We start from the raw sequence: 22207 nt of genomic DNA, 5'->3' as shown, positions 1-22207 counted from the left end.
GGCATATGACAAAAGAAACCTGGTTTATTCTCAATCAAGAACATTCTGGACTTATCAAGGGAGTTGCCAGAATTCCAGACTAACCTTAGCAGGAAAAAATATGTTCTCAAAAGAAATACTTTCACGCAACTAGTCACTGTATGTCACTGTCTGATTCATTAATCCAATGCCTTCACTAGCAAGTCTGCTATTTATAATATGCACTACAGAATGTAGGCAATGCTGTCATACTGAAACTTGTTATAACACCAACACAGAATTGATACAATGTACATGTGTCTATATTTTTGTCATACTACATTTAATGTACTTTCATTACACATATAATGTTAATAATTCTGAAGTTAGTCATTGGTCTCATTATGCAACCAGTGCTTTAAATGGTAACACTTCATATTTTACCCATTTACTGTTACATATCTATATGTAATCTAATATACTAGCTTGAAGCTTGGAGTCTCATCTGTTCCAGCTTCTTTTTGTAGAAGTTGAAGCTCTCCTGTAACAAAAAAAAAATAGCAAGTCATGATTATGTAACAGAAAAGCTCAATGATGATCATTACAAAACTAACACGTAACAAAATATAATTCTTCACAGCAACAACTTCAAATTGTACAAGATTAAGATATGTATATTACGTACATAATATCTTTTTACTTACTGGTGGCTCTTCAAATGGTGCGTCTCTGCCGTGTTTCTTGAGGATTGTTGCCAGTCTTTTTTGCGAGAGCTCGTCCAGCTCTATGCCCTCAGACTGCATTCGCTGGTAGGTCGCCCAACAGGCATCAACGTCATCTTTTTCATCTGGGTGACGAAAAACAACAAAACAATCAATTCCTATTAATAGTGTTATGATACGAGGTACTACAAACCATTACAATAGGGTAGTAGAATTTGTCAATTTGGTAATGTACAGCAGTCTGTATTATACTTCTTAATCATCATAATTGACATCACCTGCTTCAAAGAAATTCTATGCCCAAAACATGGACAAAAAAAAAACATTTCTTCACAAGTTGCCATCCTATATTAAAGTATAGAACTGTGGAACACCAAACATGTCTTTTTGCGCCACACTTACAGTGGCATCTGAGCAGGAAGAAGAACATGGGCTGTCTGTTGCTGAAGGTCGGCAGAAGGTCAATCAGTCTGTTGATGGCGTCCGCCTAATGAAGGAAAGGAAATACTTTCAATCAGTAACAGGAAAACAAAACTTCACAGTTTGCAGGCGCACACTTTAAAAAAATCCAACACACACTGTATTTGTTTACAATTATTATATCGTCCCTCACAACAAATGACATACATCAGTTGCAAACAGCTTTATTTTTGCTACAACACTGAGTAAAGAAATGCATATTTTCATTGCATGTGCATAAATATTCTACATGGCAGTCATGGTCATTTCATTACCTGTCAAACATTGCCTTATCGTGGTATAGAAATTACAGTTTCGACATTTTCCAATGTTTCTGTGAAGAAATTACAATTTCGACATTTTCCAATGTTTCTATGCCAAGAAGGATCCTACTCACATCTTTTCTCTGACTGCAAAATACAGCATGGCCCACGATCATGTCTGACTGTTCCTCGATAGCTGGGAATCTCTGTTCAAACAAAGTGGTAGATATGAGTTTTACACTTGTCAATATCACCACATGTTTCTTCCAGTCCATCCCAATCACTTTCTAAATAAATTGTATTTTAACATTCAATCACTCAGGAAAAAGCTACTGGAAATTAGTGACAAATACAGAACAATATATTCCATACGTGTCCACGGGTGGATTGATGGAATACTATGATTATTTGTAGTGTAAGTTAAATATTTGGTAGAATGTTGAAATAGACTCCTAGCAAGTTACACAAGTACTGCAGTGAGTCTATGAAAAGCAACACAATACAAAGAAGAGTTGATATATGCAGAGTTTACCTGAAGTTGGTGTCTGGCCTCCTCTACTTTGTTCTGGTCCACGTACGCCAGGAACAGGTCCACGACTGGCTCATACCGGTTGAAGAATCTGGCAACCTTCTCTACAGTGGCACTCACTGTAATAAAGCAAGAAAGGTAACCTGTACTACATTGGAACAAATTAAAGATACTGAGTGTCAATAACACCCGAAGCTTCCCTATACACATGTACAAGACTACCGCTTTTTAACCCCCATCTACATGACTGTATAACGACAAACAAAACCCCTAAACAGTCTCCAACCTTTGGTTCCATGGAATTTGATCCATAAGGCAAAACAGCAGGGCTGCCTACTGCTTGCCAGTAGTATCCGCAGAAACAAATCTAACCTTTGTCCAGAGCTTGGTCCTTCTGGTCCTGTATGAGCTGGTTCAGAGGGACGGCTATCCGCAGTCTGCTCTCTGATTCTGACATGCGGGATTCCAGGAGGTTACACGCTTCCTCTACCTGATCACTGTAGCATGGGGGGGAAGAGTCAGTACAAATAAAGTAAGTAAATTTTCTTGAACTTTAAAAGAGCAAAATATAATGTACCGACTTTGCATAGTTCACCCAACACTCATATCCATTTCTATCAAAAACTGGAAACATTTCTGCTGAATGCTTGGTACAGGCACAAGTCCCTAAAGACTAACCTCTTCAAGTAGGCATTGAAAAGATGACTGTCTACGAGGTACTCTGGGACAGAGTCTCGCAGTGTGTTCAGCCGTTCCAGGTGCTGTGCCACCTGCCTGACCCCTTCCACATCTCCGTTGGAGGCCATGTTGTACATTAGTGTTCTGGCGGCTATCTTGTTAGGGGCAAGGCCATCAGAAACCATCTCTTCCATTACTTTCAGGGCATCTGCAAAGGAAACATTATTGGAATTACTTTTTGAATCTCCATCATGCTCTATATCATATACAAAGTAAACAATATAGGGTGTGTGTGTGTGTCTGTGTGCATACATGCGTGCGCATGCGTACCACTGAAACATGTAACAAGAGGAAAGTTCAATGTTACCATGAAATATTTGCAGTGAGCTTTCACAGCAAACTCATCACACTGCAAATATGTACATCCATTGTCTTTACTACAATATTGTTTCAACCACAAACTTAAAACAGAATGATTCTTTTAACCTCCAATTGCAAAATTAAGCCCTCTTCCAACTTCAAATAATTTAATCATACATGTTGGCACATGGGAATGTGTACATACAATCATTCTACAGAATGACTCCACACAAAAAGTCTATTCATTTAATACAATGCCATGTAGAAACCTGTGTATTTAATGAATAATGCTTGAAATCAGTAACAGAACAAGAGTATCACAAATTAAGTTGGAACATACCCTGTGTTCTACCATTCAGTGCATATGTGATGATGAACTTATTTCTGATGTTGCCAGAAGTGAAGGTAACCCCTGGATCTCTCTCCAACATTCTACAGAAAAGAGGCAAGAAAGAGTTTTTACACATATATGTACTTTGTAGTTTCAAAGCAGCACCACTGTAAAAGATTTAGATTTCACATAACTCATTTAAAAGAAACTTATTTCCATGATGTGCAGTAAGTTTTTTTTTCTAATTTTTTGTCCAACTTGTACTCCACAACAATGTTCCAATAGGTTGATTAGGTTTTCGACGTTTTAACTCTTTAAACATCCATATCTGTGTAACAGAAGCTTGTTTTACCTCTTTTTTATGTTCTCTGCTTCCTCCAGGTTTCCCTTGGTTAGGTTGGTTATGATACACTTGGACATGATACCAAAACTGAGAGGTACACCCTGGGCCTCAGCCTTGGCTAGAGCGGCATTTACTGCATCTGCATCCTAAACATATCATTCAAAAAATTTATGTATGTCCATAAAGGTTAGACATCCAGGTAAAATCATACTTGAAACTAACAGTTACTCAATCAACTGAGCCATTGACGAAATGAAGTGGATGCTACCTTTACGTCCAACCATTTCCAAAATCTATCCAGCTGCTTATCAATGGGTAACTGTTACTCATTCAAAAGTTACTAAACAACTATGAAACGAGTTCATATAAATTATGCCTTTACTGGATTTAGAACAAGTAACAAGTCACCACAAGTTAAGGAAGATCATATAGCTTTAGTCCAAAGCTTGATCATGAGTTGCTTTATGATCTAGTTGCTGGATCAAATAACTAAACCAGAGGAACACTGCCACTGACATGCTGATAACTTACTTGGTCCAGAAAAGCCTGCTTCATAGCTGCGATGAGTGCAGGATCCTGGGGCGTCTGGGTAGCCGTCTGAACCTCTGGAGTTGGTTGTTGTGTCTGTGCTGGAGCTGGGGTTTGTCGTGGTCTAGCTCGGACTCTCAGTTTCCAGTAGACCGCCTGCTTCTTTTCACCATCGTCATCACTTTCTGAACTACTGTCAGAACTGCTGGTGCTAGTGCTGGAGTCCTAAAATAAGCATGATAACATTGTGTTGTAAATCCTACACTTACCCATAGGGAAAGAACTATGGCAACTGTTTTTTAAAACTGTTTACCTGTGCTGCTGGTAAGTGTAGATACTGGCAGTAAAAGCTGTATTGTTATCAAGAAATCAACAACAACATATTGTCCTCTCCACCTTCCAATAATACCCTGCTCTAGCCACAGTGGTCAACCACTGCCCATACAGCCTAGGCTATGGGACCACATTGTACCTTTTTTTCTGGCTAACACATGCAGAGAGTTGCTTGTGTACCTGTTGTGCAGCTATCCAATCAGGGAAGTCTGCGGGGAGAGGCTGTCCGCTCCTCTGTACGACACTTGCGATGTAGCGTAGGGTGCCGTCCTCTGGCAGGAGGTCCTCTTCCTGCATCATAGTCCACACATGGGCCGCCTTCTCACCAGTCTGCTGCTGGTCTGAGGGTGGGAAAAGTCAATGTGACAATAAGTTATGTTTCATAGCATGACTACACAGTACATATTCCTGGCCACCTCAAACATGTACCTCATCCTTTCACCCAGGGTATAAATATTGGGTCACAAAGCTGTCAATCAACTGAAACCAAATCTCAGCCTTCTCACTTTTGTTCCTCGGTGCTAAGGACAGTGATACAGTCCTGTATTTCCCTCCAACTAGATTTTACATTAGAAATGTTAGTAAATGCCCTTAGGCTTCCAACACAAGTGTAAAGTAGCTTGACAATTCTGAGGTAAAAGATGCATCTCTATTCAATGGAGTTTTGTCATAACAGGGAATGGCTTGGGTTCGGTAATGACATACAGACATCTAAATACATAAAATTGTTTGTTGCTCTGTAATGGCATTAATCAAACATTAAGCATATTACAATGTACAGTACCAGACTCACCGTAGTACTGTAGCAGGTATGTGTACATCAGGTCCCGATCACAACCAAACAGTTTCTTGGTCTGAATAACCAACTGTTCAAGGGCTTCCCCCTGTCAAGAAATGGCAGCAAAAGCAAATATCAATTATTATAGAAGGGAAACATTTGCAAAGAAAGCAAACTACTGCTCTGCTTATTTAAATACAACTCAAACTGAGGAGGTGAAAAACCTCCTTGCTTAAACACATTCATATACATGGTGACCAGTCTGTCCACTTCATCCTTCCAGCTTGCTACATACATGTAATCTATTCTAACAAATATATATGAAAGTAAAAATTGACCTTTTAGTACAAGACGTTGGTGAATGAAACAGGCAGTAAAAACTACACAAAGCAATGTATGATTATACAGAAGTTCACACGTCAACATCATATTCATGAGTCAAAAAGACACTAATGTCCAAGAACAATCCTAACTTAGTAACAGCTTCTCACCATGTCGTTCTGTATGCACAGGTTTGCAAACCAGTTCAGTCTGGTGTCCAAGGCTCTCATCCCTGGAGTCTGAAGAATAACATTTAAGTGTTACCAGGCTGAACCTGCTATATTCTCTACACATTCAGATAACCAACAATTGAGGCTTCTTTGCTGTTCCTTTGCATAATATCAATTAAAGATTTAGCAGTTAAACATGTGGCATTTTGTTGCGATTCACTACATGTAGAAATGTACATTGCAGAAATGTCTCTAGTGTATCTATAATTCAACAATTGGAAAAAACAGTATCAAAGTACTTCATCTTCTGCATAATTCTTTAAACCAGCTAAAAGGCAGATATACAACCTTTAACATGGGTTCAAATAAATACATCTTATTCAGATTTTTGCACAAATTGTCTTATAGTGTTCCTACCTCAATGATCTTCCTGGCCTCCTTATACTTGCCCTTGGAGAGGAATGCAAACACCAGGTCATAGAGCATGTTCATCTCCCCCTTACTGTTACTGATGTAGTCCATAGCTGGAAAATAAACAAATCATCACTCATAAATCACACACAGAACCACATAAGCCTGATAATGTTTCAGTCTGAAAAACTGTAATGTTAATGTTGATGGTGTTTCAGTGCCATGAAAAGTGCATGAGTACTGCTGAATAATGGTTCAGTACCATGAAAAGTGCACTGTTACTGCTGATGGTCTTTCAGTACCATGAAAAGTGCATTGGTACAGCAGATGGTGTTCCAGAACCATGAAAATTGCTTTGGTACAACTGATGGTGTTTCAGTGCCATGAAAAGTGCACTGGTACTGCTGATGGTGTTTCAGTACCATGAAAAGTGCTTTGGTTCAGCAGACAGTGTTTCAGTACCATGAAAAGTGCACTGGTACTGCTGATGGTGTTTCAGTACCACAAAAAGTGCATTGGTACAGCAGATGGTGTTCCAGTACAATGAAAAGTACATTGGCACTTCTGATGGTGTTTCAGTACCACAAAGAGTGCACTGGTAATGCTGATAGTGTCTCAGTACCACGAAAAGTGCATTGGTACAGCAGATGGTGTTCCAGAACAATAAAATTGCATTGGTACTACTGCTGATGCTGTTTCAGTACAAAGAAAAGTGCACTGGTACTGCTGATAGTGTTTCAGTACCATGCCTTGTTTTTACATTGACCTTTAACGTGCTGATTGTCTACCTACAAAACAGCATTAAGTACGACCACAGTATCCTCATGTTTAAAGGAGGGACTTGTGATTTTTGTTGTCCTACCAGTTTGCAGGCTGTCTGTGTCTCCCTTCTCAATGTAGGCACACAGCAGGTCGTGGAGCCGCGGCATGATGCGGTACTTCTCCTCACAGTCCTTAATCGCATTCCACGCACCCTCCAAGTCATCTCTTCAATGGGAAAGAACAGGAGGTATGTGAATCAAGGTTGTACCATGCCGTCTGGTTTTATACGGTAACTGTCATCATATGAAAAATGCATGTCACTACATTGTACACAGGTTGATCATTGACTGGACTAAATGGAGGTAGTATTGTGTGTTTCCTCACATTTTTGTAAGTAAAATACCGTACCTGTACAACATCATTTCTGGAGATCAACTTCATCAAGTCCAGACATGAAGTGGCTATTTTGAATTAGAAGAACTTAACTTGAGAAAAAGTAGTATCTGATGCCAAAGTAACAGTTACTCAAGCAAAGGGATAGATTTTAAAAAGTGTCAGTAAAATGTTTCAAGTAGCAACAACTACTTGCCTCAGTAATGTAGGATAGTACATGCTACCTGAAACGTTTGACTGTTCCTAAAAATCTCTCCAGTTCCTTGAGTAAATGTTACTTTCAAATTGGTAAGATCTTATTACCTGTATACTTAACTTTCATCAACAGTATCTGATGACGTGGAAGATGTATTTTTCAGAATAATTCCAACAGAGGACATTAAGTTGTTATCTAAAAACTAAACCTGAGTCCTTACTTTAACAGATAAGGAGTGACGAGGTGGGAGGCCAGGTTGTTGGTCGGCCTGACCAGTCCCAGCTCCATGGCCTTATCAAACAGTGCCCTGGTGGACTCCAGGTCCCCTCTCTCCGCCAGGCTGTGCAGCACCTGGAAGAAGTTGTTCTGGAGACGGAAGTCCGACATGATGCCCTTGGACTTCATCTCATCCAGGGTGTTCAGGGCGTCTGGAGGGCGGGCAAGAAAAAATCATTGAGTAATGTTAAACTTGAAGTGCTGTTTGTAGGGTCATCCATTCTGCTATAGTAGTAGGTCTAGTCAGATGATGTATAAAGACGTGTTAACCTTACTTTGAACAGTACATGCAGGACTCGAAATTCATCTGCGCAAACAGGTGCACTTGTGCACCTAACTTAGACATTTTAGATGCACAAGAAAATCATTAAGTACAATGTCAGTGAAATGGTAAATTGTTAGTAAAACAAGAGGCCTGAAAGGTTTTATCATTTTCTCTGGAATTTAATGTCAAGAATATGCTGAATATTGGTGACTGTACAATTATGGTACACTGTAAAATTAGGTGCACAGCTCCAATTTTGGACGCAAAAAATGCATTATACTCCCAGTATTTCAAACCTTGATATGTATATTATGAGAAAGGAGATAGCTGATGGCCCTATGACACTAGTTTAAGAGCAAACCATTTACATTTTGTACAATGATCTATTGTGTTAATCATAACCATCCAGGTTTTGTACTTGTGATTTCTGACAGCACAATGCACAGTAGCAGCCGTGACAGTAGCTGTTCCTTCAGTCACACTAACCCTGTAGCTGTCCCTCCTCAGCCAGCAACTGGACCAGACAGCAGTACTTCCACCCATCCATGACAAAGCTGGGGTAGTTACGGTTACTGCAAGGACAGAAACAGAAAGACATTATCAGATTGTATGAGCCTACTGTATAAGTTTTCCTCACAAGGCTAATTTATACTACATGTAACAGTAGTTCAATCCCCAGCATCAGAGTGTAAGCATGTCTAACTGTCAGAGCATGGGGAGCAACAGACGATAAACTGGATAGAGAGAGAGAGTTCAATCGTGCTAACTGACAGGATCAGATTCGTTACATAATATCATGTAACATGGTTAGAGAAAGTTGTAAATTACCTTTAGTTGGTAGTAAATGATGGGACATTCATACAAAAGACAAATGTAGGATAGGTAATGATGAAAATCATGACACATAAATCATGTAAATAGATATCATAATGCATAATCAATGAACAAAGGCTACATGCGTGTAACTTCCTGAATAAGAGCATTAAGCTTATAAGACTACTTAGCATATCTACAAAGGCTTTGCAAAGTCATTGGTAAATAATACAGATTTCAAATTTGTGATGTGAACGTCAAGTAGGAATGAGCATTTTATATGATGATAAATAACTCGTATCATACAAATTAGGTGATTTACATTAATATGATTATTGTTTGCAAAGTCTCCTATTCAGTGTATGACTCTTTAGTGAATATGAATATGTTTAAGCCTTTAGGTGCTGCTGAACTTCATACTTGATAGGTTTAATTAACAAAATATAGTACATTGTATGAAATGGAAATCAATTCACAGCATTCAAATTATTTTCAGTTTTATTCTCAAAGACACACATTTGAAACAACATTTGAAAATCATCATTATTGTACAGTTTTTAGTAAGCACAGTCAGATGTTAAGTTGACAGTATTACTCAAGTATTATGCAGATTTGTGTCATACACACTCTATCTTAAGTTGGAAAAATTAAATCCTTTGATACACAAGAAACAATACAGCACAACACAACAATATGTACAGATTCAAAAGCAAAGTTTGACAAACTTGTAGCTTCTGCAAATATGTATACATGTAGCTTGAATCAATCCTATTCCATAGCATATTGTAATATGTAGGGCAAAGATGCAATGTTGGCTTGTTTTGTATTGTAGGCTGGTTCTAGCTATTTATGGAAGGTACCCAAAAAATAAAGAGACGCTTCACGCAGCTTGTTTTGGGGCTGTTTCAAATGCTTGCATATATATTCATTTGATGAAAAAAATATGCTAAGAAATGGTCAGTCTTCAAAGTTAAAATAAGTTTACAGACGAAATATTCAAAAGAGTTTACTACCAAAACATCCCATGTCATAGCATAACAACTAGCCAGAATATATATACATGTATAACACAGATTGAAATTAACAAGAGATAATGATCTCAACGATCGTATAGCTTACAGTAAGTTACTGTTATGTGCAATGTCATGTCATTTTTGGTAAAACTGTATTGTTGACAAAGCAACCAAGAGTCAACATTTGATTTTTTATTAAAAGAATCTAGAAGTTGGAAAATATGTTGACAGTGTGCTTTCTCTTGTCAGTCACCACCAGGTGTCCTTGCCTGGCCATGGCTACAGCAGCTGGCCATGTCATGTCCGTAGTGATGTGTTTGACAAAACTGCCTGTCTTGTCAAACATCTCCACACGTCTATTGTATGAGTCTGCTACAATGATGTTGCCTGAACTGTCCGTACAGATGCCACGGGGACCCTTCATCTCTCCTTCACCACTTCCCTTACCTCCGAAATGGAACAGAAACTCTCCATCCTCGTTGAACACAAAAACACCACAGCTTTCACTGTGTGAAACCAGAATGTTTCCTTCCTGGTCCACAGTTAAACACTGACAATTTCCATAGGACTTTGGTTCTTGACTTTTGGTCCCCTGCAGCTGGGTTTGGCGAGTCATCCGTTCTTGAACCACTTTCTGCAAACCTATGGTTCTTAATAGAGTCCCATTTGGTTTGTACACCTCCACATCCTGACTGTGACACAAACATAGGACGTGATTCCTTCTGGTGTTCACTGCGACTTGAGAAGCGTAGTTCACTGGTTGGAACTTCCTCAGCACCCTGCCCTCTTTTGTGTACTGCACAACAATGTACATCAACCTCCGGGTCACATCATCACAAACAAAACCCATCACCCACAGGTTCCCCTCCCCATCCATGGCCACTCCATGTGGTTTCATCTCCTGTTTACCGTCCTCTGTTGGGAACTGTCGAACAAATGTTCCCTGCAAGGTGAAGACTTGGATCCTGTGGTTTCCAGTGTCTGCTATATAGACCTCCCCTTCATCTGACACAGCGACTGCAAGTGAAAGTGGAGCACCTCCACTTTCAAACTCCCCTGTTTCAAGTCCTTGTCCACCAAATGTCACCCTATGATATGGATGTCCCCCCTGCCTTTGGTTACCATGATGATGTCCTGTGCCCCTCGTTGGAACATCACTAGATGCAGGTGCAGCTGATGGCATGGGTGCGGATAAGAGAGACGGGACAGTTACATGTCCCAATACTGGCACTGGGGTGTCTATGGGCTCAAACACAGCAGGCTGGGTTTGTACAGGAGTTGGTGCTACTTTTCCTCTGTACTTTCCAACAACTAAAACAGTTTCCTGGCTGAGAAATCCCATCCCTTCCTGCTTCATTTCTTGCTCAGCCTGATCACAGGCAGCAGAAAGTGCCCCAATGTCTGACAAAACTTTGTCTCTTCCATTTTGTAACCGGTCTAAGTTCTCCCTGTGACTTTGTTCAGCTTCAGACAAAAGATGGTCTTTTCTCTCAGTAAGTTTCAGCACCATTTGGTTGTAGGCCTGAATAATGCTGTTGTCTATCTGCTTTTTCTGCTCATTCAGAGTATTCTCTCTTTTCCTCAGACTCCTGATGTAGCTACAGTACATCTCTAAGCTGTTTCTCCCCTCATTTATAAAGCCCTGGTTTGTAGATCTCTTCTCTTGTGAGGCTTTTTTAAGGCTTGTGGTAGGATGTCCTTCATGTCCTTCTTCAAAACACTCATTACAAACTGGAATCTGGCACTGCATACAGTAGAGTTGAAGCTCACAGGGATGAAAGTTGCACCTGTTTCCAGGCTGGAATAGTTCCCCTGACACTGTTGCCTGCCCCTGAAGTCTGGCACACAGACTTGAAACTAGGTGGTTATCAGGAAAACTGGCAACACCCTGAGGTGGCAGCTTGATCTGCCGCCGACAGTTTGGGCACTGGAAGGGCTCTCCCCTCCCTGCATGGTCCTGTAAGCAGTCCTGACAGAAGATGTGCTGACAGGGCAGCACCTTGGGCCTGGTGAACAGCTCCAGACAGATGCTGCAGGACAGTTCTTCACGGATCTGTCCCACCAAACCTAATGGTGCCGCTGCCATTTTGTTCCCCTCTACATTCCAAGGTTGTGACGTAAGCCTTCACCTATGAATAATTCATAGTGTTGCTACAGGCTCCTTGTTTACACAGCTCATTTACCACATACAACAACATCATGCATCGATGAAGGTTAGACATCCAGGTAATACGATACGCCAAAAAGCAGTTACTCAAGCAACTGGATATGATTTTGAAAACGTCAGACGTTTCAGCTAGTATCCACTAGTCACTTTCTCAGTCACTGACGAAAGCTAGTGGATACTAGCTGAAACGTCTGACGTTTTCAAAATCATATCCAGTTGCTTGAGTAACTGCTTTTTGGCGCAACAACATCATGATTTATTATAGTATAACGAATGACTGAGTTTGTTTCTTTTGTTCTTTACCGTGTAAACATTGAATTGGAGGCTTATCTTATATCCATTGTTGTCATGCAGAGCTTTCTGCAACTATCAGTGGACCATCAAACATGCAGAAAGGGAGCATCCAAAAATGCTCCAAAACAGATGCTTCACTCACAGTCACGAGTGACAAAAATTGGTCTCGACCTTCTGTACCTTGGTTGTACAGCATTCTTTATTCAAATAGTGGTCAGCATACATGTAGCAGCAGTACATGAAAAAAAATTATGGACCGCTGAATTGTGCTGTATGTGATACCACAGTTGTATTCCATATTTCTGCTACAGTACATAATGTACATGTAAGATAATGTAATATATTATGATGCTCTTTCATTGATTTAAACATATACAAATAATATTCAGATCTCTTAATTGCTAATACTGCAAATCAGAAAAGGAGTTCATCACCGAAGGAAAAGGCTATGGCCATCTGAACATCACTCACAGAGACAATGACATTCAAGGGAATTTTCTTGGAAAAGGCCAATCGTCACGTGTTAAGCATTCTTAAAGTAAAAGATAGCAATTGAAAGGGAAAAGCATAACTGCTACACCCTAGTAGCACAGAATGTACTCACTTAGTGATACGTACAATACAGGCACCTTTCAACCATCACTAATATACACATTAAGGGCACTGTGACTTCTTGTTGAAGAAAGTAAAGTTAACTAATTTGATTTAAAAGTAGAAGCTACAAGTAAGTTTGCATCTTACTCTATACATCTGAATGACCATGAAATGCTCAACCCCAAAGGTGTCACAAATAGGAAACATCCTCTGCACATTAATTTAAAGATGGTTAATGATCTTCTCACTCGAGATAAATGTTTCAAGATTTAATACTCACAGTTCCTGGTTTGCATCCCATGCCTCCTGTACTTTCCTCTCCTTACACAGGGCTTCTATGAGTGAGGGATAATTGGTGGCGTACAGGACTTCTCCCAGGGACTCCACCTCCTTCTTCAGCTCCACAGCTCTCTCCACATTCTGGTCAGGAAAAAAAAGCATTTACATTATGTACATGCAGCAGTGCCTCCTAGCAGATTCAATCCTCTCTGCAGAAAAATTGTTCTGATTACAGTGAAAAAAAATATTGGAGATATGTATCTATAGAACTTCAAAAGAATAAAAAAAGGCTATTGTACAATTGTTTCATGGCCAGGTTGTATCAAGAAGAAGGCAAAAGAATAGGCAACCCTCTACTCTAACCACTCTTTTTAAAGGAACTGACTGAAACTTAAAAATGTATAATTCATGAAGAAGATGTGAAAGGTGTATTGGAGATCAAGCTTTAGTTAGGTTTGAAAGAGAAAACTCTAAAGAGTACAGCTGATGATGTTAGAAGTGTAACCAAACTGAGAGCTGAGGTGTTGCCAAAAAAAATAGTGCATGTCTGAACCCACAGAAGGGCCAATGCTAACTGTTCCAGCTGAAGAAACCTGGGCTTACCTCCTGGAGACAGTTGGCCTTGACCAGCATGCGCATGAGGTGCACGGCCCTCCGGGTCAGACCCTTGGTCCGAGCCATGCGCAGCTGTGACTCGATGTGGTCAATACTCTCCGGCTCCATCATATTTAACTGCACACAAACAATTCACAACAAAAAAAATTTTTTTTACCAATTTCTTGGATAACAAAAAAAAACTACTAGCACAACTAGATATTTGGAGTATGAGGAGCTGGTGTGTTACACCTAAGGGCGGTTATACCGGCTATACAGATACAGATAAAACTACATGTAGCCATAGGAATGGAAGGAATGGATACCTCATCAACTTACATTTTTGTAAACTTGTACATTTGTGTAAGATCTACATGAGGTGTGAGATCAACATCCAGTACTAGATGTAAAGTAAAACTAAATTTGCATAAGGAACAACTGGCCATTGTGACTTTCTTTGGTGGTCTCAAAGACTACTGTTCCCATTGACCCAAGCATTGAGCCGCTTGAGTGGTTACTACAGACAGGTTTGACTGTACTAAATGTAAAAATCCATCTCTCATCCTACCTGCACCTCGCCCTCTTCATCCGGCTGGAACATGCCTTCATCTGGTTGCCAACGGTCTCTTAGTGGAGCGTCAGCCAAGGCTACAGCAGCCTATCAGAGAAAACATCACTTTACTGCAAAGTGCACCACCTAGCAGAACTTGAAAGTACTGCAAACATGTATCCTTGTACATGGCATACGAAGGCATGCTTTGAGTACATAGTACATTCAACCCTTTTCCCTTTTCAATGAATATCATAAAAGTATTAACCATACATGTACAGTGGACAAAAGAGAAAGACTGAACTTATTTACCTGAAATACATTTGGGCTGTAGTTGATTCTCTTGATCAACTTGTCCATTCCCTTCACAATGTTGACTGGAATTTGTACACCCTAAAGTTGAAAAGAAAAAAATCCTGTTTGAGATGCATACTTTACATTAGTTGACTTTAGACAGCAAAAAGCACCACCTAGCACAAGTCTAAGGTACACGTGTACTACAAACAGGTGTTCATCAGGTGACTACAATCACGGTTTGCGAGCCCTTACTTTATTCTTGAGACTGTCCAACAGTTTGAGGAAGGTCTCCTCCCTGCGTTTGGCCATTCCTCCTTGCATTTGCATCTCCTCCAGCAAGTTGTACAAGAAATAGCCAACTGGGTCTAAGATATGGGGGGGGGGGCATAGATAGAATTTAATGACAATGACAATGAAAATGAACTTTATTCCATATTCATGCCCTACATGGGCCAAATGCACTTGAGTTAAATAACTTGGGTACAAGAATAAGCAATTATTACATGTTTGTGGTACATTTGTACGTCTCTATCTACAGGATCTAACTACAGGATCTCTTCTCTCTTTTTGAAACATGTATGAACAAATTTACATAGTTTTTCATTTATATCATAGCGCTTGGATGTCATAATATGTTTGAACAATTCGATTTTGGTAAGTATGAAGTAAGAAAACTAAAAACACCACACAAGTAACTGGGTGTACATTTGTTTTTTTACATAAGACCTACCATTTTCTTCGGTCCTTCCTAATTGCTGAGACTTGTAGACAATGCTCAGCAGCTGCAACAGAAAAAAAGGAGCATCCATCAGGACTACCACAAGACCACAGACATTTCTGTTTCTTCTGGAGAGAGAATGGCGTAGATAACACTTTTATAATGAGTGATAAACTGAGAACTTATAGCTATGCAAACAAGAAGGTACAGTAATGCAATAATGGTAAATCATGTTTTAGTTCTATTACAAGCCAGCAAAATATTATGCAAAAATTAGAACAAAAAGACCTCTCTCTATTTATGTATGTGCAAATTTGTGCTAGATTGGGAAACTTCCATATACTCATGTCACCAACTACATGTATCAACTATTAATTTTGAAGAAATGCAATACTGTCTACATTAATTGTACAATACAGGACAGCAGCTTTTTGCTACCTCTGCGAATGCCTCAGGGTCTTGTTGTTTGCTGATGAAGGCATCCACTAGAGACATCTTGTAGGCTTCAAACATGATGTTCTCTCCACTGTTCTGCTTCACTGTCAGGGGCATTGAAAAACAAATTAACGGGTTAGTCTATCTCAGGTTCAGTTCTAGTACCTTCAGTTTAGACATAATTTCTACACCAGAGGTTTGGATAACTAGAGTCTGTTAACCACATGTAAGTCTAGCACCTTAAAGGTTTGCATATAGCCACAGTGGCCAGACATATATTATGTATCAGTTCTTAAGTTCAGATAAATAAGAGATACCCTTTCAAAAGTATAATTCTTAGACCTAAATTTCTACTCATTGACAACTAACCTAAGACCATGTTGATTTGATTATATGGATGACATCCGCGCGCGCATGAATTTTCGGCCGTTTCCAAAAAAAAAAAAAGTTTTCAACCATACTGTAAATCGTACAAAACAGTTGCAAAATGAGCAAAAATATACCATAAGTTACAAAAAAAATTAATAAAAACTATACCAATGTCGTAGAATGCCAAAATCAAACGAAACAAGACGAAATTGTAAAGAAATGAACTTGAAGACTAGATTATTCGCCAAACCATATTCTGTGCCATTTGTTCAACCCTCATGACCACGTAGATTTCATAATTAAAACAACTTTTTTTTTTTTGCAAAATTTTTTTTTATTCGCACGCGCGCATCAGTTTTGGGGCTCCCGGAGGATGTCATCCATATAATCAAATCAACATGGCCTAATTAGAAAAAAGATTGTCCATTACATTTACTTTTTACTTTCACTGTCTTACTTTCGGCCAAAATTTGCACAAGATAAACTTAACATTTACACTTTGACATTTACTATACTTTTACCTTGTTTCCATTTTGAAATTCGCATTCATTTAATGTCTTAATTTTAGTCTAGATACTTACACAGTGTACATGCCACATCAAGTCGGTTGTTTTGTATTTCCCATCGCAATAGTGCCAGAATTTCTTCCGGCCCCAGATTCAAGCCAAGTTCCTGTCAACATACATGATGAAAAAAAAATAGTCTCACATGCTGTACCATTGTTGTCATTTGGAATTGAATCAGCTGTAAGAAACTTGAACTATCACAGAAATCTTCAAACAAATGCTAAATTGTAAAATGTGTGACTTACTTGGAATTTGGCCAACATATCTGTAGACCCACTAACAAGAGGGACCAGGTATTTGGAATAACTAGAAGGGAACAAAAGAAACTTATTCACTACATGTACATTCTTGTATTGTGATACTGTAACTTCATTTGAGTTCATAGTAAATGAATTGTGTGGAACAGTGAAAATCAAGAGTTTGCAGTATCTTGAGGTGTGACAATTTTCAGAGTCTGCAAATTCAAGAACACAAAAATTCCAAAATTCACATCATCTTTGACAATATCACATAGATCTCAAGATCTTTCGAGACGATCCTATAGTAATATTACAACGTAAAAAAAAATATGAACAAATTTTACTGTACTGTGTTGGTAGGAGCACTGACCAAGTTAGACTATTTCCTGAGAGGGGTGAAGGAAGCTATTTACATCAGGGACCATCACCCTTCACTTAACCGTGACGGGGGTCGACATCATCTACCATACCTTTGACCTAGTGTTGATGTCACACTTCAAAGAAATCACGTGACAAGCCTCACTTGGTCAGTCTTCTGAGGAAGACCAAAGTGACTGGTCGAAAGGTCTAGGTGAAAGAACTTTTTGTGTTGGATCTTAAGTTTTAACTTTAAACAAAAATTTGATTGTACTTGACTTGGCCTGACAAGACTTACGTGTCTGCATCTGGTGAAGCCTCCAGTTCCTGCATGGTTCTCAGGATCCCTGTTACTCCTGTAGACAGAGACAGTTGATTGGCTGTCATCAAGTTAATTTTACTTACTCTACAAACATGGCACTGCAAAATTCATTTAAGCCCGTGGCTCTGAAACTTAAAATCACAGACAAAATGTCAAAGCCTACAGTACTGTACAAAATGTAGCTAACACAAATTATCCAAAGCATGCATAGCAGCACAATTCTATAGAGTAAATTTGTACTATGAAGCTTTTTACGTGCTGCATTCATTTCATTGACAAAGAACAGTGAGGATATTGTGAAACCCCTCTGATAGCCTCACCTTCGATATCTGAGTCCAGATGACATGAAGCCAGGAGAGGCCAGAAGAAGTGGGCTCTAACTGGCAGGTTCTGGGCATAAACAATATCACAAATCAACACATTAATCCTTTTTTAAAGGTTAACAACATCAAGAAATCTTTCACTAAGAAAAGCAAAGTATCACTTTATATCATCACTGTCAATTCAAATTAGAAAGTGAAAGTATATGCAAGACTTACTTTCTCTTTCAGGACTTTCACGATGCTGTAAGCATATTCTGTACACAAAAGAAAGTATGTCAAATATACAGATAATGGATTCCTTACAAAGTCAAGTCATGTTAGTACTTCCAGTTGAAATCATTATAGGATCAAATATACTTATAATTAGGACATCCAGTGTTTAGTAAGTTACATGTTTTGTACTACATGTAATTACATTGTCTACTACAGTACTGTAGCTTGGTTAAGCTTTACACTGTGTACAATATACATGAACCCTCTCCAATGTATCAGTTAAGAAAAAAAAATTGGAACACATTTCAATGATCTGTATGTGACTAACCAGCATTGTTATCTTCCAGTGCACATTTCAGTGCAAACTGCAGGGGGACAGTGTGAATGCCTTGCTCCAGGAGCTGGTCACAGTACTTCACTAGGGTGTCAATCGGCTGGGGGGAGGGAGGCACGAAATGGACTGTTAGGATCTGTGCCAATATCTTTGCTTCCTCTCAAGAACAAATTATCAAGAGAACATTTACTGAATGGTTTGTATGGACATATCATGACATCTGTTATGTCTAGTGGTAGGGAAATAAGCATGAAATGAATTAATAAAGGGATGAATGATTTGGAGAGTGGAAAAAGAAAGATTGGTAGAATGAAGAAAGCAAAAGAAAGAATAACAGGGAGAAAGGAAAAACAGCAAAATAACTGTAACGTTAAGCAGGTGATTTTTCCTTGGTTGCATATATATAAAACACTCTTATCATAATACTTGATCGACCATTTAGGATGAAACTATTTATAGAGATAGAGAGGAGAGGATGCCTTTTTGTAATATTTCAAATTCCATGGTGGACAGATGAAAAGATGACTGAATGAAAACATTATAAAGACAAAGAGAAGCTGCCTGCCTACCCTCTGGTGATACACCATGTTCCTGATGAAGAAGTAGCCATTGTTGGGGTCCCCTGTACTGTCCTCCTCCCCAGCTGTCACCACGGGGGGTAGGGTCAGGAACACTGAGAACGCTGCATCATCACACTCCGCGATGATCAGCTGAGACACGGTCGTGATGGCGTCCTGGACGTACCCCTGGTCGTGACGGATCTTCTCTAGAAACTACGACAAAATGCAAAAGCGAGAGTGGGCATAACGGGCATGCAGTTGCACTTTAGCGCAGGTAAAAGTAGAGCTATGCAGGTATTTCTTACGTCTACCTGCACCAAACCTGCACCCATCCATGTACTGGGTTTTATATATAATGAAGGTGTAGGTGGATTTTTATGATCGTTTTTTTAAACCAATGGCAATGGTCTAAATACTTTTAGTATGATCCATTCTTGTTAATACACCAGTTTACCTTTCATGGACTGCATTAACTGCTTACATCACAGGGGGACATTTCCAATAGAACGCCATTCTAGAACCCTTTTAGATCAGGTGTGGCCTATTATATGTTGAATCGATGTAAGAACAACACAATTCAGAATTATGTTTGCAAGTTATTTGTAAGATAGAAGGATAGATGGATGGACCGACAGACAGACAGACAGACAGACAGACAGATAGACAGATAGATAGGTAGATGAATAGATAGATGACTCACCTTCTGGATGTGCTGTGTGTGTCCGTGTGTGGCCAGACTGTACACCAGCTGAAGGTAGTCACTGTCCATCAGACTAACCTCTGTCTTCTCAAGCTCAGATATAAACTGTACATGGGACACAACAAAATCTATACTAAAAAAAAAACATCATAGTATTTTTAGTTCTATACCTACACACCCCAAGCAATTAAATATGAACTGCAGAATTTTTTCTAAGAGATTCAATGATAAAATAACATGTTTAGGTTGAGACGTACCTCTTCAATGGCCTGTATGTCCCCGTGTTCAGCAAAGGCACACAGAAGGGCGGTGTATGTGTCTAGGCTGGGCTCCACTCCAGTATTTCTGTTGGGCAAACAAAATAGAACCTTGACAGGTTAGAGGTCACGGTTTCCCTCACTAATTATTCGGCATGGTGGCCTTGAAAAGGTGTACTTCTAAATAGGTCCACCTGTTCCACCATGCCTTCCATGTACATTTTCACCCATTCTAATGCAAAAAAAATGCTGTCTTTAATTTCTATCAACATGTACATGTACATGTACAGCTACTTTGACTCACCTCATAACATCCAGGATCCCCTTTGCATTTTCCATGTCCCTGAAAATGAAAGAAAATAAATTTAAAGAAACTAACATTCACATCTGAAGGCATAGAGACAAAAAAGATACTTAAACTGTCTTGAGGGTACATTACTTCAAGGACGTTCCACTAGGATTTGTGATTAACTTTTATGAGGTACAATCACCTTTAGTAAATAGCAGCCTATTGCTAAGGATGGTTAACATTAGATTAACCTTTATGTCTCTTAAGTTAGGGTGTCATATAGCACTGAGCATGTGTTAACTACATGTACAAGGAAAGTAAGATCCTACCCTGCCCGACCATGGCCAGTGATGAGTGCGTTGAAAACAGACTCGGTGATGGGGAAATCTTTTGTCTTCATAAACTCCAACACTTTTCTGGAAAAGGAAGTGAAAGAGATTTCTAGAGCAGGCAATCAGTAATACCAGATCACAGCACGTAACCTGTAACTGTTTGCAAAATATGTACAAAAGCAGCTATGTTGCCAGTAAAATGTAATGGCACCAAGCCAAGCCATACCAATTCAACCTAAGAAATAAAATTAAAAATGGTCAAGTTTGTTCCACGACTACAAAATGAACTGAAACATAAGGTGTTCCTCAAGGGTCCCTACCTGGCCCCCTCTATGTCCCCCTGCTGGCAGTACGCCATGACCAGGTGTTGGTACGTCACCTGGAAGGGAAGTCAGGTCAGATGTCAACTTCAAGTTTTTATCAGGCAGCTCTACAGTTTTAACTACATAAAACTTCAACAACAATATGTACCAGCAGGAACAAAAAATTTAATGAAGTAATCACCATTACGTTATGGCATGGTGTATGTAAAAAAAGGTCCGCATAGTGTGTTTTTTTATACAGTATTATCATATAGCCGGGTGACGTTGACCAATCAGAAGGCTCCATTCCACATTCCTTATGTCGCCGTAATGTCACAAATAGAGTCAAAATTGGGTATTTATTCATCCCAATCCATACATTAAACAAATCCAATAATCACCCGCATATGACCTCAGGTGACCCAATAGAACACGGCTCTAGTTCTAAAAAATCCAAAAATAACTTGAGTTGTGTTCCAATGACCTCGGGTGACTCCCATAAGAACACCTGTTCCCTGCCTGTGACCCAGTTAACGTGAACTCTACCCAGTGACCTCAGGTGACTCCATATGGAACTATGTTCTATGTTCTATTCAGCATGTGCAACGGGTAACGTTAAATTGTACATTGTGTCACTTACTGCATCAGTTTGGATAGGCTATCGTGTAAGCTATATGATAATAGTGTTAATGGCCCGCCCTTTCTCGGTGAATATGGTGTGATAAAGCCTTGTCAGTTGCTATAACCACCTCATAAAGCCACCAAGTGAGCGCAGCGAACGAGGTGGCTTTATTCTGTGGTTACAGCAACTGACAAGGCTTTATCACACCATATTCACCTCGGTGCGGGTCATTAACCCTTAATTGAATGTTGGGAATAGAATACAGGTATTTTTTTTCACCAGTCAGAAGCTTGACCCTTACTTTTGTTATAACAAGAATTTAGGATGTGCCATTGTAGACTAAGAAGTTGAAGAGGGGTGTATGGAATTTTTTATTTTGGTTTTAGCTCAAACTAGACAAAAGTGGGAATGACCAGTGATGATATTTTCCTATCCATCCCCCTTCCAACATTTAAAACAGAATAACCATAATAACTGACACCTACTCTATTAGGCTGTATGTCCTTTGCTTCCATGTTGGCCAGAAAGTCTGTGGCAGAAAACTTGTGTTCACTGTCCAGGTAGACTTTCAGCTGGGCATTGTAGTGACCCA

General features: G+C 39.4%; 2 protein-coding genes across 2 annotated transcripts in view; both read right to left on the bottom strand.

The window, feature by feature from the left end:
- Positions 1 to 4: 4 nt before the first annotated feature.
- LOC109474808 (leucine-rich PPR motif-containing protein, mitochondrial-like) overlaps positions 5 to 22207 on the bottom strand; it is a 26524-nt gene continuing 4321 nt past the window's right edge. Inside the window, exons 6-42 of the mRNA XM_019775166.1 lie at positions 22101 to 22205; positions 21012 to 21070; positions 20689 to 20775; positions 20375 to 20413; positions 20071 to 20158; positions 19814 to 19918; positions 19123 to 19326; positions 18548 to 18653; positions 18223 to 18260; positions 18004 to 18073; positions 17660 to 17717; positions 17011 to 17071; positions 16781 to 16871; positions 15834 to 15934; positions 15408 to 15459; positions 14930 to 15042; positions 14693 to 14773; positions 14399 to 14488; positions 13840 to 13968; positions 13238 to 13377; positions 8563 to 8648; positions 7756 to 7963; positions 7047 to 7171; positions 6191 to 6297; positions 5774 to 5842; positions 5298 to 5388; positions 4685 to 4845; positions 4175 to 4396; positions 3653 to 3789; positions 3310 to 3401; positions 2610 to 2817; positions 2304 to 2428; positions 1935 to 2050; positions 1537 to 1608; positions 1083 to 1167; positions 663 to 805; positions 5 to 499 (exon numbers count right to left, since the gene is read on the bottom strand). Coding sequence (XP_019630725.1) covers positions 440 to 499; positions 663 to 805; positions 1083 to 1167; positions 1537 to 1608; positions 1935 to 2050; positions 2304 to 2428; positions 2610 to 2817; positions 3310 to 3401; positions 3653 to 3789; positions 4175 to 4396; positions 4685 to 4845; positions 5298 to 5388; positions 5774 to 5842; positions 6191 to 6297; positions 7047 to 7171; positions 7756 to 7963; positions 8563 to 8648; positions 13238 to 13377; positions 13840 to 13968; positions 14399 to 14488; positions 14693 to 14773; positions 14930 to 15042; positions 15408 to 15459; positions 15834 to 15934; positions 16781 to 16871; positions 17011 to 17071; positions 17660 to 17717; positions 18004 to 18073; positions 18223 to 18260; positions 18548 to 18653; positions 19123 to 19326; positions 19814 to 19918; positions 20071 to 20158; positions 20375 to 20413; positions 20689 to 20775; positions 21012 to 21070; positions 22101 to 22205 — 3924 coding nt within the window. The 3' untranslated portion in view covers positions 5 to 439. The remainder of the gene's footprint in view (positions 500 to 662; positions 806 to 1082; positions 1168 to 1536; positions 1609 to 1934; positions 2051 to 2303; positions 2429 to 2609; positions 2818 to 3309; positions 3402 to 3652; positions 3790 to 4174; positions 4397 to 4684; positions 4846 to 5297; positions 5389 to 5773; positions 5843 to 6190; positions 6298 to 7046; positions 7172 to 7755; positions 7964 to 8562; positions 8649 to 13237; positions 13378 to 13839; positions 13969 to 14398; positions 14489 to 14692; positions 14774 to 14929; positions 15043 to 15407; positions 15460 to 15833; positions 15935 to 16780; positions 16872 to 17010; positions 17072 to 17659; positions 17718 to 18003; positions 18074 to 18222; positions 18261 to 18547; positions 18654 to 19122; positions 19327 to 19813; positions 19919 to 20070; positions 20159 to 20374; positions 20414 to 20688; positions 20776 to 21011; positions 21071 to 22100; positions 22206 to 22207) is intronic.
- Positions 9146 to 12092, bottom strand: LOC109475005 (tripartite motif-containing protein 2-like). Its single transcript, XM_019775528.1, has one exon. The coding sequence runs from the start codon at positions 11986 to 11988 to the stop codon at positions 10108 to 10110; it is 1881 nt and encodes a 626-aa protein (XP_019631087.1). The 5' UTR covers positions 11989 to 12092; the 3' UTR covers positions 9146 to 10107.

This window comes from Branchiostoma belcheri, unplaced genomic scaffold (assembly GCF_001625305.1).
Source record: "Branchiostoma belcheri isolate BF01 breed outbred unplaced genomic scaffold, Haploidv18h27 scaffold32, whole genome shotgun sequence".
In the NCBI taxonomy this organism is placed as follows: domain Eukaryota; kingdom Metazoa; phylum Chordata; class Leptocardii; order Amphioxiformes; family Branchiostomatidae; genus Branchiostoma; species Branchiostoma belcheri.
The sequence above is the reverse complement of the archived record's forward strand: the minus strand, read 5'-3'. Positions and strand labels throughout refer to the sequence as shown.